Raw genomic sequence first — 15,204 nt, forward strand, 5'->3', positions numbered from 1 at the left:
TGTAGACCAGGCTGGTCTCGAACTCACAGAGATCCGCCTGCCTCTGCCTCCCAAGTGCTGGGATTAAAGGCGTGCGCCACCACTGCCCGGCAATAAAAATAGTCCTACAGGAGTCCCTTGTCAGTGTTAACTAGCTAGCTACTTGAACAAAACACACCTGTGAACAGTATTACACAAGCACTCAAGGTCTATACAGAACGGTGTGGGCTCCATTATCTTAAGCATGCTTTCCATATGGTGTTTTGATTGGAGCTGTTGGTCCCTGGGCTCTTTTACACGATTGAAGGCTGTTCCAGAACTCTTGTCTCAGGTCTCTGTTTTATTTGGTTCACTTCTCTGGAGCAGAGATCTGCTGTGAAGACTGAGATTTGATCCTCCTGAGGCATGACCTACAACCAAGGTTTCATGTGTCTTCTGTGGGCATGCAGCCGTGTTTGACTGGCACTTGATTTTAATTCTGAAATACTTGTAGCTAGAGTCTATCTGAAATGCCTGTAGCTTTTCCTGGGCCAGGTGGGTTTGAGATGAGAATGGAATATGGTCTTGTGTTAGGATGAGGTGGACAGACTTATCTTTTCATGTGGTGACTTGCCCCCTACCCAACAGCTACTTCCCCACGAGTGTCTTCAGAGCTGGAGCAGGCCCGGCCACAGACGAGTGGAGAAGAGGAGCTGCAGCTGCAGCTGGCACTTGCCATGAGCAGAGAGGTGGCAGAACAGGTCAGTGCTTGTCTGGTCATGCCCATGGGGTCCTCACCCTGGTGCTCCTGGGGGGAGGAGTATGGCTCCCAGAGAGGATGACACACACAGCCCTGTCTTTAAGGCACTTACTTGATGAGTTTGATCTTGTGGCCACAGTGTATTCTCATCTCCTGGACCAGGCAGAGCTATATCTAGGAAAGGTTTTCATGGAGGTCAGTGTCCAGAGAAGCATCTAACCCTGAGTGCCTCCTGGAAGTTCCAGTGGAGACTCACCATCCAGTGACTCCTGAGGGAGCTCTGTGCTTCCTTGAGGTGCCAGCATACAATGGGCAGGACAGGCCTGGGTTGGGGGCAGGGGGTAGGTGGGGTGGACCTGGTCCCTGCCAAGGCAGAATACCCTATGGCAGATGTATGGGAGAAGGCTAGAAGGCTTGAAGGGAAGCTCCAGGAAAGAGTGCATGCGGGCATGGTAGAAGCAGCATAGTTTTTTTTAAAATAAATAGTGTGGGGTGTCAGATGGAACCCAAACCCTTTGTAAGGAAGTGCTCTAATATTGAGCCTGTGTGTGCTTTTGTTCCCCTCTATACCTTGTTTTTAATAAGCATGCATTATTTTAAAATGGAGTAGCGAAAGGGGCAATTCAAACACCTTTAGACAGTGTCCCTTTGCTTTCAGTCATCAGAAAGCGTGCAGACAGCCAGAGGCAGCAAGGTACACCCCTCGTATGGAGAGAAGAATGTTGGGTGTTAAATGTGAACACAGAGAGGTTTGGCCGGCATAGTTGGTATGTCTGTAACAGCAACAATGGGCAGCTTTGGTCATGGCCTCTGCCCCCTGTAGAGAACCTGTAGCCGTTAATTAAATCTGCCCTCTGCCTGTGTGGAAGCTCATGGCTCCAGGGGATCAAGGTGCCTAGGTCTCACTGCAAGTTTCTGGGATGGGTGGATGGCTTTAGCCTTTTAAGCTAAAACCTAAGAGTATATTTTAATCACTTAAATGTTAGGGCAGGTCTGTCTTTTTGCAAGTGACTTTGCCTTAAATAATTAGGATGAATTGTTTCTACTAGAAACCATACAGCTGGTCAGTTGTTCAGGGAGTGTCCACTGTGGGGATTGGAATGATGTGTGATTTTTATCTTTCCTAATTCTTTCCTGGTTGTCAGATTTGTGTTTTGTAAGGATTCACTGCTTTTACTTTTGTGGATGAATGGTTTCCTGCATGCATGTATGTGCATCACATGCGTGCCTGTTGGGTCCCTTGGAACTGGAGTTAAAGATGGTTGTGAGCCACCATGTGGGTGCTGAATATTGATCCTGGGTCCTCTGTAGGAGCAAGTGCCCTTAATTGTTGAGCCATCTCTCCAGCCCCTAGAAAATATTTTAGATAAATTATTTTGTTTCCCCATTTTGGTGGTGCCTGAGTGTTGCTGGTATGACCTCAGGCAGCCTCTGAAGGAGGAACCTCTGGGAATGGAAAGCCATTGTTTCCAGCTGAACTATATTCTCCCTTGAAATGCCACATGATGCAGGGCCTTTCCTGTTGCTGGCCAGTGTGGCCCTCTGCCCTGCTGTGTTGCTGTCAACATTACCCTCAGCCTCAAGCTCCATTGTCCCACTCCAGGAAGAACGCCTCAGGCGGGGTGATGACCTCAGATTGCAGATGGCTCTGGAAGAAAGCCGGAGAGACACAGTTAAAGTTCCAAAAAAGAAAGAGATGAAGGCTTGCTGCAAGGTAAATATATGAAGTTGTTCTAGGGTGATTGTTTCAGGTACCTCTGGACATAGAGTAGGTGGGACATGTGGTAGGATGCCAACCTTGACTGTGAACCCATGGTGTGGTGAACACCAGTGAGAACAAACACAGTTAAAACACACAGCAACCAAGAGAAGACACTTGATGCCACCTGTTAAATAAATGAGAATGGCCGCAGCAGTATGTCTCACAGTGGCACTTGGGGACAATCCTTTGCCCAGAGTTTCACCCCCCTGCCCCATCCTCCAACTCCTCTACTTTGCTAGGCTGTGACACCAGAATGTGGCTCTCTTTTGACAAACTTACTACTGTCCAGTCAGAGAGATTGTCCTCAGACCATGATTCTCGTGGTTTCAACTAGCTGTGATGCCACAAGGTCCTAATGACAATGTTGTGGAAACAGGAAGGGTAGGAAGCTGGGGTGGGGAGCGGGTGCCCTCCCTTGGGATGGGTACTGAGTGCTAGTGGTCAGGAAACCAAGGCAGGTGAAAAGGGATGATTATGGGTGATCACAGTCTGGGCCATCGCCAGCATTATCCTAAGAGAGTTTGGGAACTCTGAGAGCTTGTGGGCATATGGCGAACAATAAGTACCTTGGTGTTTGGATCCCTGGCTTCCCTGGGAAGCAGGAACTCTAGTGGAGCCTTGGGGGTTGGAGCAGTTCAGTTTCCAAGTCCTTCAGGACTTCCGACCAGAAGGCCTGTGTTGTGGTAAGAACTAATATTTATGCTTAGTATGTGAATATTTGCTATGACTGTAACCAAGTGAAACCATTCCTTCTGTTTGTCTTCACAGCCGGGCTCCCACTCACAGCAGACTACTTTGTTGGATTTAATGGATGCCCTCCCCAGCTCATGCCCTGTTACCCAGAAAACTGAACCCTGGGGCCCAGTGGCCTCTGCTAACCAAACCAACCCCTGGGGTGGAACAGCAGCTCCTGCAAACATTTCCGAACCCTGGCCATCATTTGGTAAATAGCTTCTTGTTGGTTTCCTAGGCTTGCCTGCTTGATGGAGAGGTGCTCTCGGTTGTGCTCACTCTTTCCCTCCTCCCGTCCCCTCCCCTCCCCTCCCCTCCCCTCCTCTCCCTGGGTTCCTGTGGGAGTTCAGGTTGGTCTGATTCTCAGCAGTGACACTGAGCAGGAGCTCATCCTCCTCGGGACAGAGAAGCAGTGCTCATTTGCTGTTTTGACTGATTTTCTGCTTTGGGAGAAGGAAAGCTGGCTTCCTTACTGCCTCATCCTGGCACCAGAAATGACTTGTCCCTGCTCTAGGGCATACTTCAGTTCTTAGAATTGCACTGAGCTCAAGCTCAAGTAGTTATAATACACACATAGAGAGGAACCTAAAGTGAGCTGGAAATGAGATATGCTTACCAGCATCACTAACAAAGTTTTGCTTATTAGGAAATGTGAGAGAATTTGTAGTCAGGTTAGAAACAAAAGCATGGCAGAATTGATTTACTACGGTGACATTCCTGGCACATGAAGCTTCTTAATTGCTGGTAGGGAGCTTGACCTTTTAGTCTTTATGTTTCTGGCCTGGTTCTCTGAGCCCTGTTGGACATGCCTGTGATATATATATTTTGTGGCATCTTGTCTGTTCTCTTGTAGTTTTTGTTTCCGTAAACTGGACCTTCCTTTGTACTCAGCTCAGTTTTCAGGATGTTTGTTGAAGTATACCAAGTCCCAAGCTTTGTCCTGCCATGTAAAGACCATGGGACACACAGTTAATAAATGGTTTCTGTCCTTGGCAGGATAGAGATAGCTGGTAGCAGTGCTGTGTGACCCAGGCTTTGATGAGGGCCTGTGAGGTCACAGCATGAGGTGAGCATCTTAGGTGGTTGCCACCAAGAGCACAGTGTTCTGTAGAAGAGAGTGTCCTATGTCAGAAGGCATCGGAGTCCTGCAGTGGGAATGAATCCAGACACAGGTTTGTGCATTGTGATATGGGCAGCTGGTAAGAAAAGAAGGTGGAAGGGCAGGAGTGCTGCTTGTATTTGGTCTGATGGTGGAGAGATCTGACTCTTAAAAAAGGAATCCCACACTAGCTCAGAACTAAGAAATAGACAGGCATTTATTAAAGGGTAAAAACTTACAAATCAGGATTCTCTGCTTGAGCGATGAAGGAAGATGCGATCCAAAACAAAACCGAACCCAAGAAATGGGCCCAGCAGGCGCAGAGAGAGAGAGGGATTGCCACATCCCGGTAAATAGTCTATCAGGCCACGCCCCAGTAGGCGGGTAGTTACTAGTTGTAAATCATTCCGTAGCACCTCCCCTCTTTATTTAAATAAGAGAGTTCTAAACCTACTACAAAATTATATACAATAAGAACAGATACCTTTTTAAACTAGCTTAAGTCTTGTTTAAATAACTTGGCCAAGTCATGAGAGGAAAGTAACTACATTTATCTAGTCTTTAACCCCATTGAAGATCCAAGAAGGGAAATAATGTTACCTGAATAATTAGGAAGTGCAATCAAACAACTTCCAAAACATGCAATAAATCACAGAGACAACTGGCCACTTGGGCAATCACCCAAAGTCACATTTACAACATTGAAGCAACCAACTTTGGCTAAGGCCTAGAATAACTGACAGATTATTTTTAAAGGCAAGAAAATTTTCAAAACTATCTTACCCTATCTTGGCAAGATTTGACAGTCCTGCTTATCCATTTTCGGATACTATGTATTTTGTCAGTGGTTGAGGTATGGGTAGTTCCTTGCCCAAAGGCCGGTTTAGCAAAGAAGAAAACAAGCTCCCAGTGGAGTGTCTTTGGTGCTCAACATTCTCTCAGGAATAGATTGGTGTTGCCAGGAGCAATTATGTCTCACTACCACAGAACTCTTAAATTAAATGCCATTTTCTACAGCTCTTTGAAGAGGTTGAAGATTATCTATGCAGAATATAATCTCTATGTATCTAAAGAACCTGATTAGTCTAACTATAAATATGACAAACATAGATGACTATTGATCTATAATTCTTAATACCTAACTTAAAGACTAAGACAATAAACAACTGCAATAAATGAGGACAATAATCTCCAAATGTAAACAATGTATAAGTATCTTGATCAGAGGTAGAAATGTACACTGCAGTATGGTAAACATATCAATACATAAACAATATATAAGTATCTTAATCAGAGGTGGAAATGTACACTGTAATATGGTAAATATATATATCAATACATAAAAATGTTTTAAACAGATGTAGAAGCTTGCATGCATACAATATTTAATATAATTTAACTTTGTATCCATATATAAGAATCTACACCAATGTAATTGTCTATAAACAATAAGTCAAAATACCAGTCTATTATCCCATCATCCAATTTTCTCTCTCTCTCTCTCTCTCTCTCTCTCTCTCTCTCGCATTGGTCCAAAAGGTGTGTCAGCCTCAGGTACCCTTTGGCATACTGCTGGTCACAGTGATCACATGGAACCTGCCCCCTTTCTGGGGCCAGGTAGTGTTATCTGAGTTTTCATTCTCTGGAGATCAGGAAACTTGTGGTTGTACTCTTGAAGAATAGAGTGTAGGCTGTACCCCAAGGGATAATAGCTCTTCAGGTAATGACTTTGATATTTTCCCCCAAATCTGAAACACAGTCTCTTCGTCAAATGACCATTCTTGAAGTCCAGCTAAAGAATTCCCGGTGGGTGGGATCAGGGTCACTTCTAGAAGCTGTGCCAGGAAGCATGAAGTAGGACATCGCCTGCTGGGGACAGGTACCATATACTCTGTTGCAATGTGCCTACTCTTTAAATGGAGATGAAATCACCATTCTGATAGTTTTAAACTATAGTATTTAAAAAAAAATAAAAACCACACATTCATAGAACTACGTAATTGTTGTTACGAGATAGAACATTTCCATTATCCAGAAAGAACCTGTACTCAACTCCTACCCACAGACCTACTATTCTGCCTTTTGTTCCTATAAAGACTTTGTTGTAGAAAGATCACGTGAACAAAGTCACATGGCTGTAGCCTTCATTTGTTAGAAGTTTGTCTACAATGTGCAAGAGTTTATTTAGTCCTTCCCTGGCCAGAATCTCCCCTGTGGATATGGTTGTCATTCACACAGGGCCCTTCCTGGTGTACATTTGCATTGTGTGTAGTTTCTGGCCATTATGAATTTAATTTTTCTACTAATGTTTAAATATTGGTGAGAGTTAAAACAATTCTGAACATAGGTGCTGCTCACAGATGTCTGAGGGCTGAACCCTGTGACGTTCCTCTGTGTGCTTGTTCACTCTCTTCATAACAGTATTTCATGAACTTTATTTCTGAGTTTTGCTTATTGGTAAATGTGAGAGAAATTTTAGTCACATTTGAAACGTGAACATGGCAGACTTGGTTTACTCTGGGTGGCATTCTGGCACATGCAGTTTATTGGACTGGAGGAATACACAGACCCCCCCCCCCCAAAAAAAAAAAAAAAACCACCAGAAAGGTTGTTCCTCTCCCCAGGGTCACAGAGCTTTCTGGAAAGTTGTAGAGCCTGGTAAGTTCCAGAAAGTGCATCTTTCCAGTTGCTGATAAAATCTTAGCTATCCACTTCCTTTCTCCACTGACATTGTTTAACCTAAGTGAGGTCACATTGTATATAGTTACACACAGGCACAAACAATTTTCCAGCCTGTGCTGTGTATGTGCCCAGCTACTATTGGAAATCAACTCACGTGATACTCATGGACCCTGTGTGGCTGGGCTACTACCTCATCAGCTTTGTGTCCTGCGAAGGTGCTTTTGGAAAATGATGTGACTGGGTGGTAGTCTTGTTCGCCTTCCACGCCAGCTCTTGAGGAGCAGAGGCAGACAGACCTCTGTGAGTTCAAGGCCAGTCTTGTCTACAGGTGAGTTCCAGGACTTGTGCCAGAAGTTTCACAGAGAAACCCTGTCTTCAAAAAACAAACAAACAAAAAAGATAAAAAGAAAGAAAAGTTTCTTTAGAACCTTTCCCCAGCTATCTGACCCAGTCAGGTTCTTTGCTTCTTATACCTTTGAACTGACTCCAGAGCAGGCATGTGGCACATAGGGCTTTACTGCTTAGCCTCTGCTAAAACCCAAGTGTAGAGCTACTCTAAGTCCCGGGTACTCATAATTATTAAAGCCTCTTCCCACAGCATGGAGCTGCTCTCTGCATGAAAGGAATGCTTTTCTGAAAGCCACCATTTGTAGTGGTTCCATTATTACCAGTTCTTTCCAAATAGCACTGGGAACTGCTGAGCCAAGTGGCCTTGGGAGGAAATGCTAAGAGCCCAGAGGAGGGAAGTTGGAGCCTGCCAGGTCAGCGGGGGCACTTCCTCCTCTGTTCTAGACACACAAAGCTGCCACCTGGTCTGAAGAGGCCTCACAGCCTGGCAATTCAGAAGTCCTTGGCTGACTTGTCCCCCTTACTGTCTACCCACCCACCCGAGCCAAGGCCAGGACTGAGCCTAACTTCCGCCTGGCGGTAGCAGGTGTGCTCTGGCTTCTTGATGACCCCTGTATGACTGTGACTGCCGGCTGTACACATGAATATTCATCTAGCCACTGAACTCCCGTGAATGGATCTACAGAGGAAGCGGAAACTGCTGTCTTTCTGAACTTGGTTCTATTCTCCTTTCTTACTCATTTGAGCTTTAAATGAGCCTTTATTTATGGGTGTGTGACATGGCAGGATTTACTGATGCCAGGCCCTGATGGTATAGAAGGGCCTTGTAATGTCCTCACTGTCCTATCTATCCCCAGAGGAGCCCTAGCCTCCCTGAGGGCAGCTGGGCTAGCTCCATATCTGTTTTCTGTGGAACAAGGGTTAAGGGGTAAGTGGGGCACTGTAATTGCACAGCAATTGAAGCAATCTGTACTGACTACAGGACTGCCTACTTGTGTCTATGGTGCCTACTCCTTTGGCACTAAATTCAGCCCTTCAGCTTGCAGAGTCCCAGATACATATACCTAGGACCCCAGTATCCCTTGCAGAATGGAAACTCAACTGCTCATTTGGGCTCAATAGTCTGTCCCTGATGGTCTATGTCATCTGGAATTGGCAAGGGTTTGAGCTGGGCATGCTTCTCACTCCCTGTCCAGAGCTCTGAATTTGATTACTTTGTCTCTGCTGGCTGTGCATGTTCATGCTGCTGGCTCAGGAGAGCATAGCAGTGTTTTAGGGTTGCAAAACCCAGGATGTCCAGGCTGGTGCAGGGGTAGCCAGGGAAAGCTTGGCTTAGATGTGAGGTGTAGGCAGCCTGACCCTGCACACACCTAATGGTCTTTGTATTGTGTCTTACTCTGCCTGAGAAACTCCTTCTCTTCCAAAGATTTATTTCATTTTTGTTTGTGTATGCTACAAGTGTAGGGGTGCTGATAGAAGCCAGAAGAAAGCATTGGCTCCCCTAGAGTTGGAAGTGCAGGTTGTTGTGAGCCACCTGATGTGGGTTCTGGGAACTAAACTCTATCGTCTGAAAGAACATGAAGCACCCCTAACTACTGAGCTAGCACTCTGGCCCCACTCTTGTTTCTTCTTAAAGACATAGCTTGGATGTCTCTACCTACAGAAGCATGGTGTTGTTCCCAGTACCCCCTCTTGCCCCCTGTTCTGGCTCTTGACTGCCTATTGTCAAGTTGGTACAATGACTTGTTTCTTCTTACAGACAGGAACCATCCTGGGCCTTGACTGGAGGAATGCTGAGCACATTGTTAGGGGAAAGGAATGCACTATGCAGGACGCCTTGGCTGTGTGCCCAAGCTAGGTGGCTCTTGTATGAGAGGAGCTTGGACAGGGCTCTGAGTGCATCAGGAGCTCAGATTTGCATGCATCCTGGCTCCCTATTTGTCTCACAAGGGACCTATTAGATGTCTGTACTAGATCTTCCCCAGAATCTGTGTGCTTGGGGAGATAGTGTGACAAAGTTCCCCAGGGCCTTTCTAGAGATAGGTGTGGTGGACAGCCATGGTCATATACCCTGCCTCCCAAGTGCCCCACTGAGTTCAAGCCCTTGGGATGCTCCTTGTGTGGACTCAGTGCAGCAATGAGAGTGGCTCTTTATGGCTGTACTTGTAGCTCTTGGTCTTCTTGTTCCCTCTAGTCCTGGATTAGCCACAGTGTCAGGATGGTTGATAATGGGAAGCAGCCCCAGCCCTGCCTGTGAAGACAGAGCACATGCACCAGAGGCATTCACCTTCATTTGTAAGCAAGGCCGGTGTATGAGCGCCTGGTAATGGACTTCCAACAGGTTTGGTGGGGAGCTATATGATGGGATGGTATTAAAGCGACGGGATGGGAACTGTGCGGTATTGTCTGAGGCAGTTAGGATTTGAATTAGCAGGTGGCTTCAGAAAATGAGAACCTGATGTCTGCCTTTACGCCGGTGTGACCTGCTGGCTCAAGAAGTGTCATAATCATGCATACTCAGACCTGTTTCGATATGTTTTCTACCTGTGGTCTACCTCCATTGCCAGGAGCTCAAGGCTCAGAGGCTCCCTAGAATGCTCACTGCATGTTCTGTCCCACAGTCTGGATATGAAGAAGCTCACTCTGAAGCTCCTGCATGACTTACTTAGCCGACGAGGATTCTCCCTGATGGTCAGGTGGTATCTGACTAAGGGAGTGGGTGAGGGGAAAACTTCCATGGATCATTAAGGTTTTCTTTGTGGGAGAAAAGGGCAGTGGGGGTTGGAAATGATAGGGTGTGTCTCCGTATGTAGGCAGATAGAGCAGCAGTCTTCTGAGAGGCTCAGATGCTCAGCATGGTGAAGGGCTACAGGACCGTGAGGTCTCCTCGGCCTGTGTCCCTCAGTTGCAGCTAGCTGAGAAGTGTGGGCCTTGCAATGAGCATTCCTTATATGGTCCTGTAATCAGGGAGGGAACAGGAAAGCATGTTATGTCCCTAGGGCTTCTATGACATTGGTCCTGGGATCTCTGTGTCACACCACAGCTTTTCTGGCTTTCTGCCCAGCCTTCTCCCCAGCAAACCATTTTTACCATGTCACCCTCCAGTCAGGACAGAGCCATAACCTAATCTTGGGGAAGCAAAGTAAGGGCTTAGTCCCTGCAGTGTGAGTCCAACTGAGGCCAGGTTCACAATCCTGGCAAAGCATCATACAGGCAGAAGAGGACCTGGAAGTGTAGTTCCAGACTCATAGGGAAAGGACAGAGGTTTTGGAAGCCTGATGATTCTGGGGCGGCAGCAGCAAAAGTGGAAAAGTCCAAGTAGGAGTTGGCAGGCCTTAAGGACAGGAAAAATGTCATTCGGGAGTGCTTTTTTGGGGTGGGTTTGGTTTTGAAGCATGGTTTTCACTGTGTAGTCTTGACAGTCCTGGAACTCACAGAGATCCATCTGCATGCCTCTGCCTTCTGAGTGTTGGGATTTACGGCGGGTACCACCACCGGCCAGCTTAGAAGTGCTTCTTGATAATGGGTGTCAGCTCACAGCTTTTGGGTATATCATTGCAGCAAGCCTGGGGAGAAGTAAAGGCTACATTCACTCCTACCTCTCCATCCTGGGGCACTATACTAGCCAGATAGCCTAGTCAGACCAGAAGTTAGAGAGCCATGGGGATAGTGCCTCTAATATAGTAGGCCCTAAGTTATCAAACCCTTTATTTTAGACCTTTGCAGACATAAAGCCATGTTGTAGAAAGACCAATAGTGGGGTCATCTTTAACACCTGTGGGATAGACTACCTCATAGGAGTGGTGGGGTAGACCTGAGGAGAAGGGCACAAGGGGGCATGGTGGTCCAGGGGAATGGAGTCCTTTTCAGAGCTCAGAGAACGGTTTATGGCTTCCTAAGATTGACAAGTCCTTGCTGTTCTTCTCTGATACCTGGCACATCCTGGTTGTCACAGCCTTGTTAACTATCACCCCACCCTACTCCCATTGGCTAGAGTTGGGGCTAGAATTGTCCATTCTTCTATGATGGGAAATTCATTCCAGGAAAACAAAACAAAACAAAAAAACACAATCCTGGTTAGATGGGTAGTTTTGGTAAATGGTCTAAAAGAAGGTAAATGGAGGATTCCAGAGTGACCAGGGCATAGAACAGAAAGGGCAGAAGACAGGTTCAGTGGGGCCTGAGACAGAAGGCGGGAAGTTTCTCTGTGTCTGAGGAGCCTAGGAATCAATGTGGCCAGGCTAGGCATGGAGGCTGTGTGGATGTCTGTAGCTACATTTCTTTGGGCCTTATGAAGAGTTCATGTCTGAAGATGATGACCAAGAGAAAGTCAGTGTTGAGGTCTAGGAAGCAGAAGGATTGCTAGCACACCTTGTCCAGGTAGCCCGTGTGAGCAAAGGAAGACTGTGTCCAGGCAAGGAGCTGGACAGTGACGGTGATGAGCACAGTGGAACAAGCTTCAGTGAGCGTGCAGAAACCCTTGTTAGACCTAAACATCATTGCTAGAACGTTTCCTGAGGATAGTTGTGGAAACAAGATGTTTGAAATTCAGAAGCAACTCCCAAATCCACAAAAGTCTAGAAATTTATATTCAGTGAAGTACACTTCAAACGGGGAGGGGAAGGGCTACATCTTGTGGCAGAGCATGATGAGAACTGCCAGGGTTTTATATGTAAATTCCAATAGCACTCAGAAACAGTTCTTTTTATCCAGAGTCCTTCAAAGAACAGAAAATAAGAATTTCTACTCAGTTTCCAGAGACTGAGGTAACCTTGACACCAAATTATACAGAGTACAGTGTGGGTTCAACTATTTTAGGCCAGACCACTTATGAATATAGATGTATTAGAAAGAAATGTAAACCAGCAAAGTGTTTTAAAGGATAGAGTATATTATGGAAATTCCTCGGTGAGAACCAACTCCTTAGAAGCTGGCCCTACTAAAGTGTAAAACAAATGTACAATCATTTCTATAGAAGCAGAGATGGCTTTTCTTCAAAGTATTTTTTGCAGTCTTAGAATAATAGGGAAATGCCCATAACACTTGTGGCTTCTAAATGGAGGCAGTCTGGGGCTGGGGAAATAGATGCCTTGGTAAAGTATCTGCTGGTCAGTTTTGGGACAGGCCTCCCACACTTACTTAAAGCCAGACATAGTGGTTCATGTCTATAATCCAGCCTCAGTGGAGCAGGGAGGTAGAAGTCCTCCTTGGGGCTAACTCAGTGAGAGACCTTGTCTCAAAAAATAAAGTGAAGAGCAATTGAAGAAAGCAGATGTCAGACTCAAATAAATAAACAAACAAACAACTTTAAATGGAGGGATGACTCTAAGCCAACTAAATACTTAGATGTTGGAAATTTGTTTTTGTGAAGTCAAGTGCAAGACAAGATGCCAGTGACCTGTCCCACTACATTGTGAGTGGTTCTAGCCAGTGCCATGGGGGTGACAGAAAAATGCCGAAGACATTAACATTTTACAGATACTTAAAACTTTTACAGATAAATTGGGTTAAGAATTAATAGAACCATCAGAATCAGTTTTTTCCTTTCATATTCTCTCTCTCTCTCTCTCTCTCTCTCTCTCTCTCTCTCTCTCTCTCTCTCTCTTTTCTTTTGAGGAATGGTCTCTTCCTACACAGCTCTGATTTTCCTACAACTCATTATATAGACCTATAGACCAGGCTCCTCCTTGAACTCACAGAGATTCGTCTGCCTCTCATACGTTGGGATTAAAGATGTGTATCAATGTGCTAGCTAAGAATCAATACTTTCGGTACCTTCTATTTACTACAATTTAGAATTCAATAAGATTGCTAGATACAGGCACAGTACACAAAGTTTAAAAAAAAAACACTTCCAGCATTGATACTAAATTCCTTAGAGTAAATCACACAGTGTTATATAAATTCTAAGTAAGAATGATTGAAGTTTCATTTTGATTTGGAAAACTCCCTATTACTGTGATGATTCTTCCCAAATTAATTAGGAATTCAATGCAGGTTTGGTCAGAGTTCCACCACACTTTGTTTTTGTTTGCTTTGGGACAGGGGTTTGTTATATCCCAGGTTGGCTTCAAACTTGTGGTCTTCCTGCCTCTACCCAGCTCTGAGAATTGAAGAATATGTACACAGATCCCTGGATCTCTCTCTATTAACATAATTAAATAATTTATGATCAGTATGGAAAAGCAATAGCCAGGGACAGCCAGACTCATACTGGGATTTGCCATACCGCTTAGGAAGAATCATCATTCTCAGTACTTGAGTAGAAACTAAAGGATCAGAAATTATAGGCCAATCAGGGCCTTTAATCCCAGCACTTGGGAGGCAGAGGCAGGTGGACCTCTGAGTTCCAGGCTAGCCTGGTCTTCAGGGGTGAATTCCAGGGCAGCCAGAGCTACACCAAGAAACCCTATCTTGATCCCCCCACTCCCCCAAAAAAGCCCAGTCTTGTTGGCATGGTGTAGCACCCTCTGGGTAGCTGCCTCAGTTGTCAGGGCACAGACTTGTATGCCACTGTATGTTCTGTCCTCACCCCATTTGTCTAGAACTTTCTGAAGTTACTTGTGAGTATTTTTTCTGGGTTGAGGAAGTTTATTTGGCCTACAGTTCGAGGTTACAGTTTATTATTGCAATGTGTACCATTTTTGCGTATATGCCTGAGGAGGCAAGAGGATGTCAAATTCTCTGGAACTGGACTTATAGACTAATGGGAGCATGCTGTTGTGCAGTGGAAACTCCTTAACACTGTCTACCTGCTGTTTGAATTTTGACTCTGACTTCTGCAGGTACTAAGCCAGCTGCCTCTGTGGACCCATGGGGAGTGCCTACCACAGTCAGCACACAGTCTGTCCCTAAGAACCCAGACCCCTGGGCAGCCTCACAGCAGCCTGCCTCCAGTGCTGGGAAACCGGCAGATGCCTGGGGACCTGCCAAGCCTGGCTCTGCCTCAGGTGATCACTTTGCTCAGCCTGGTCCCTGCAGCTCCACCACTTCTCCCTCCCCCTGGTACACTGGCAGTAGCTAGCTGACTGACCATTTCTGTTCCCACTGGGCCCCAAACAAAGACTCTGCACTCTGGCCTTCTCCTTGGGCTGCAGGCTGGTCTTGCATCTCCCTTGGGATACTTCCCACAGACTTTATCCCAGTGTCCAGGACCTACCACACTCTGGCCCTTATTACATTTGTCATAGGATGGTGGAGTGGAAGCAGTGGTAGGTACTCATGTTCCCTGATCCCACCTGTTGCTTCCCAGTCCAAGTGACTGATGGCTTGACCCTGAGTTTACACTGTGGTTTGGGGTGGGTTCTTGGGAGGAGCCACTATGGCCTGTGTTGACTCACTATCCCCATGCAAATTGGGTACCTGTTGTGCTGGGGAGAGGAAGGAGATGCCCTCAGTCACCAGCTTATATGTCCCCTCAGGGTCCTTTGAACTCTTCAATAATTTCAATGGTACAGCTAAAGATGACTTTTCTGAATTTGACAACCTTCGAACTTCAAAAAAGCCAGGTATGTTAAAGATGGCTTCTATATTTTGTGCATTTGACCACGTGGCTGATTTGAGAAGGAACAAGCTTTTTAACTTTGTGTGTGTGTGTGTCTGTCTGTCTGTCTTTTGGGAGTTGGTTCTTTTCTGTCATCTCAGTATGAGCTTCCAGCAAATTCTGCTCTTTCTGCCTCCTGTCTGCTGTTGCAATGCTGGGATTATAGATGTGAGACCTCATCTGGCTTTTTTATGTGGGTTCTTAGGATTGAACTCAGAGCTTTCAGGCTTATGCAGCAAATGCTTTTACCTGTGGAGATATCTCACCGGCTCTATAGTTTGCTTGCACCTTATTTTCTTTTTTTGTTTTTTTTTTGTTTT

At 45.8% G+C, this 15,204-nt stretch overlaps 1 protein-coding gene across 4 annotated transcripts in view; it reads left to right on the top strand.

Annotated features, from left to right (window-relative positions):
- The window catches only part of Epn2 (epsin 2), a 66,515-nt gene that overhangs the window by 46,431 nt on the left and 4,880 nt on the right, over positions 1-15,204 (top strand). For 2 of the 4 annotated variants that reach the window (XM_013347426.2, XM_005349909.3), the window contains 6 exons: positions 607-719; positions 1,377-1,412; positions 2,322-2,432; positions 3,249-3,423; positions 14,127-14,291; positions 14,763-14,849. In XM_013347426.2, the coding sequence (XP_013202880.1) occupies positions 607-719; positions 1,377-1,412; positions 2,322-2,432; positions 3,249-3,423; positions 14,127-14,291; positions 14,763-14,849 (687 nt within the window). The remainder of the gene's footprint in view (positions 1-606; positions 720-1,376; positions 1,413-2,321; positions 2,433-3,248; positions 3,424-14,126; positions 14,292-14,762; positions 14,850-15,204) is intronic. The other 2 variants (XM_005349907.3, XM_005349910.3) reach the window with 1 other exon arrangement.

This window comes from Microtus ochrogaster, chromosome 7, assembly GCF_000317375.1.
Source record: "Microtus ochrogaster isolate Prairie Vole_2 chromosome 7, MicOch1.0, whole genome shotgun sequence".
Taxonomy (NCBI): Eukaryota; Metazoa; Chordata; class Mammalia; order Rodentia; family Cricetidae; genus Microtus; species Microtus ochrogaster.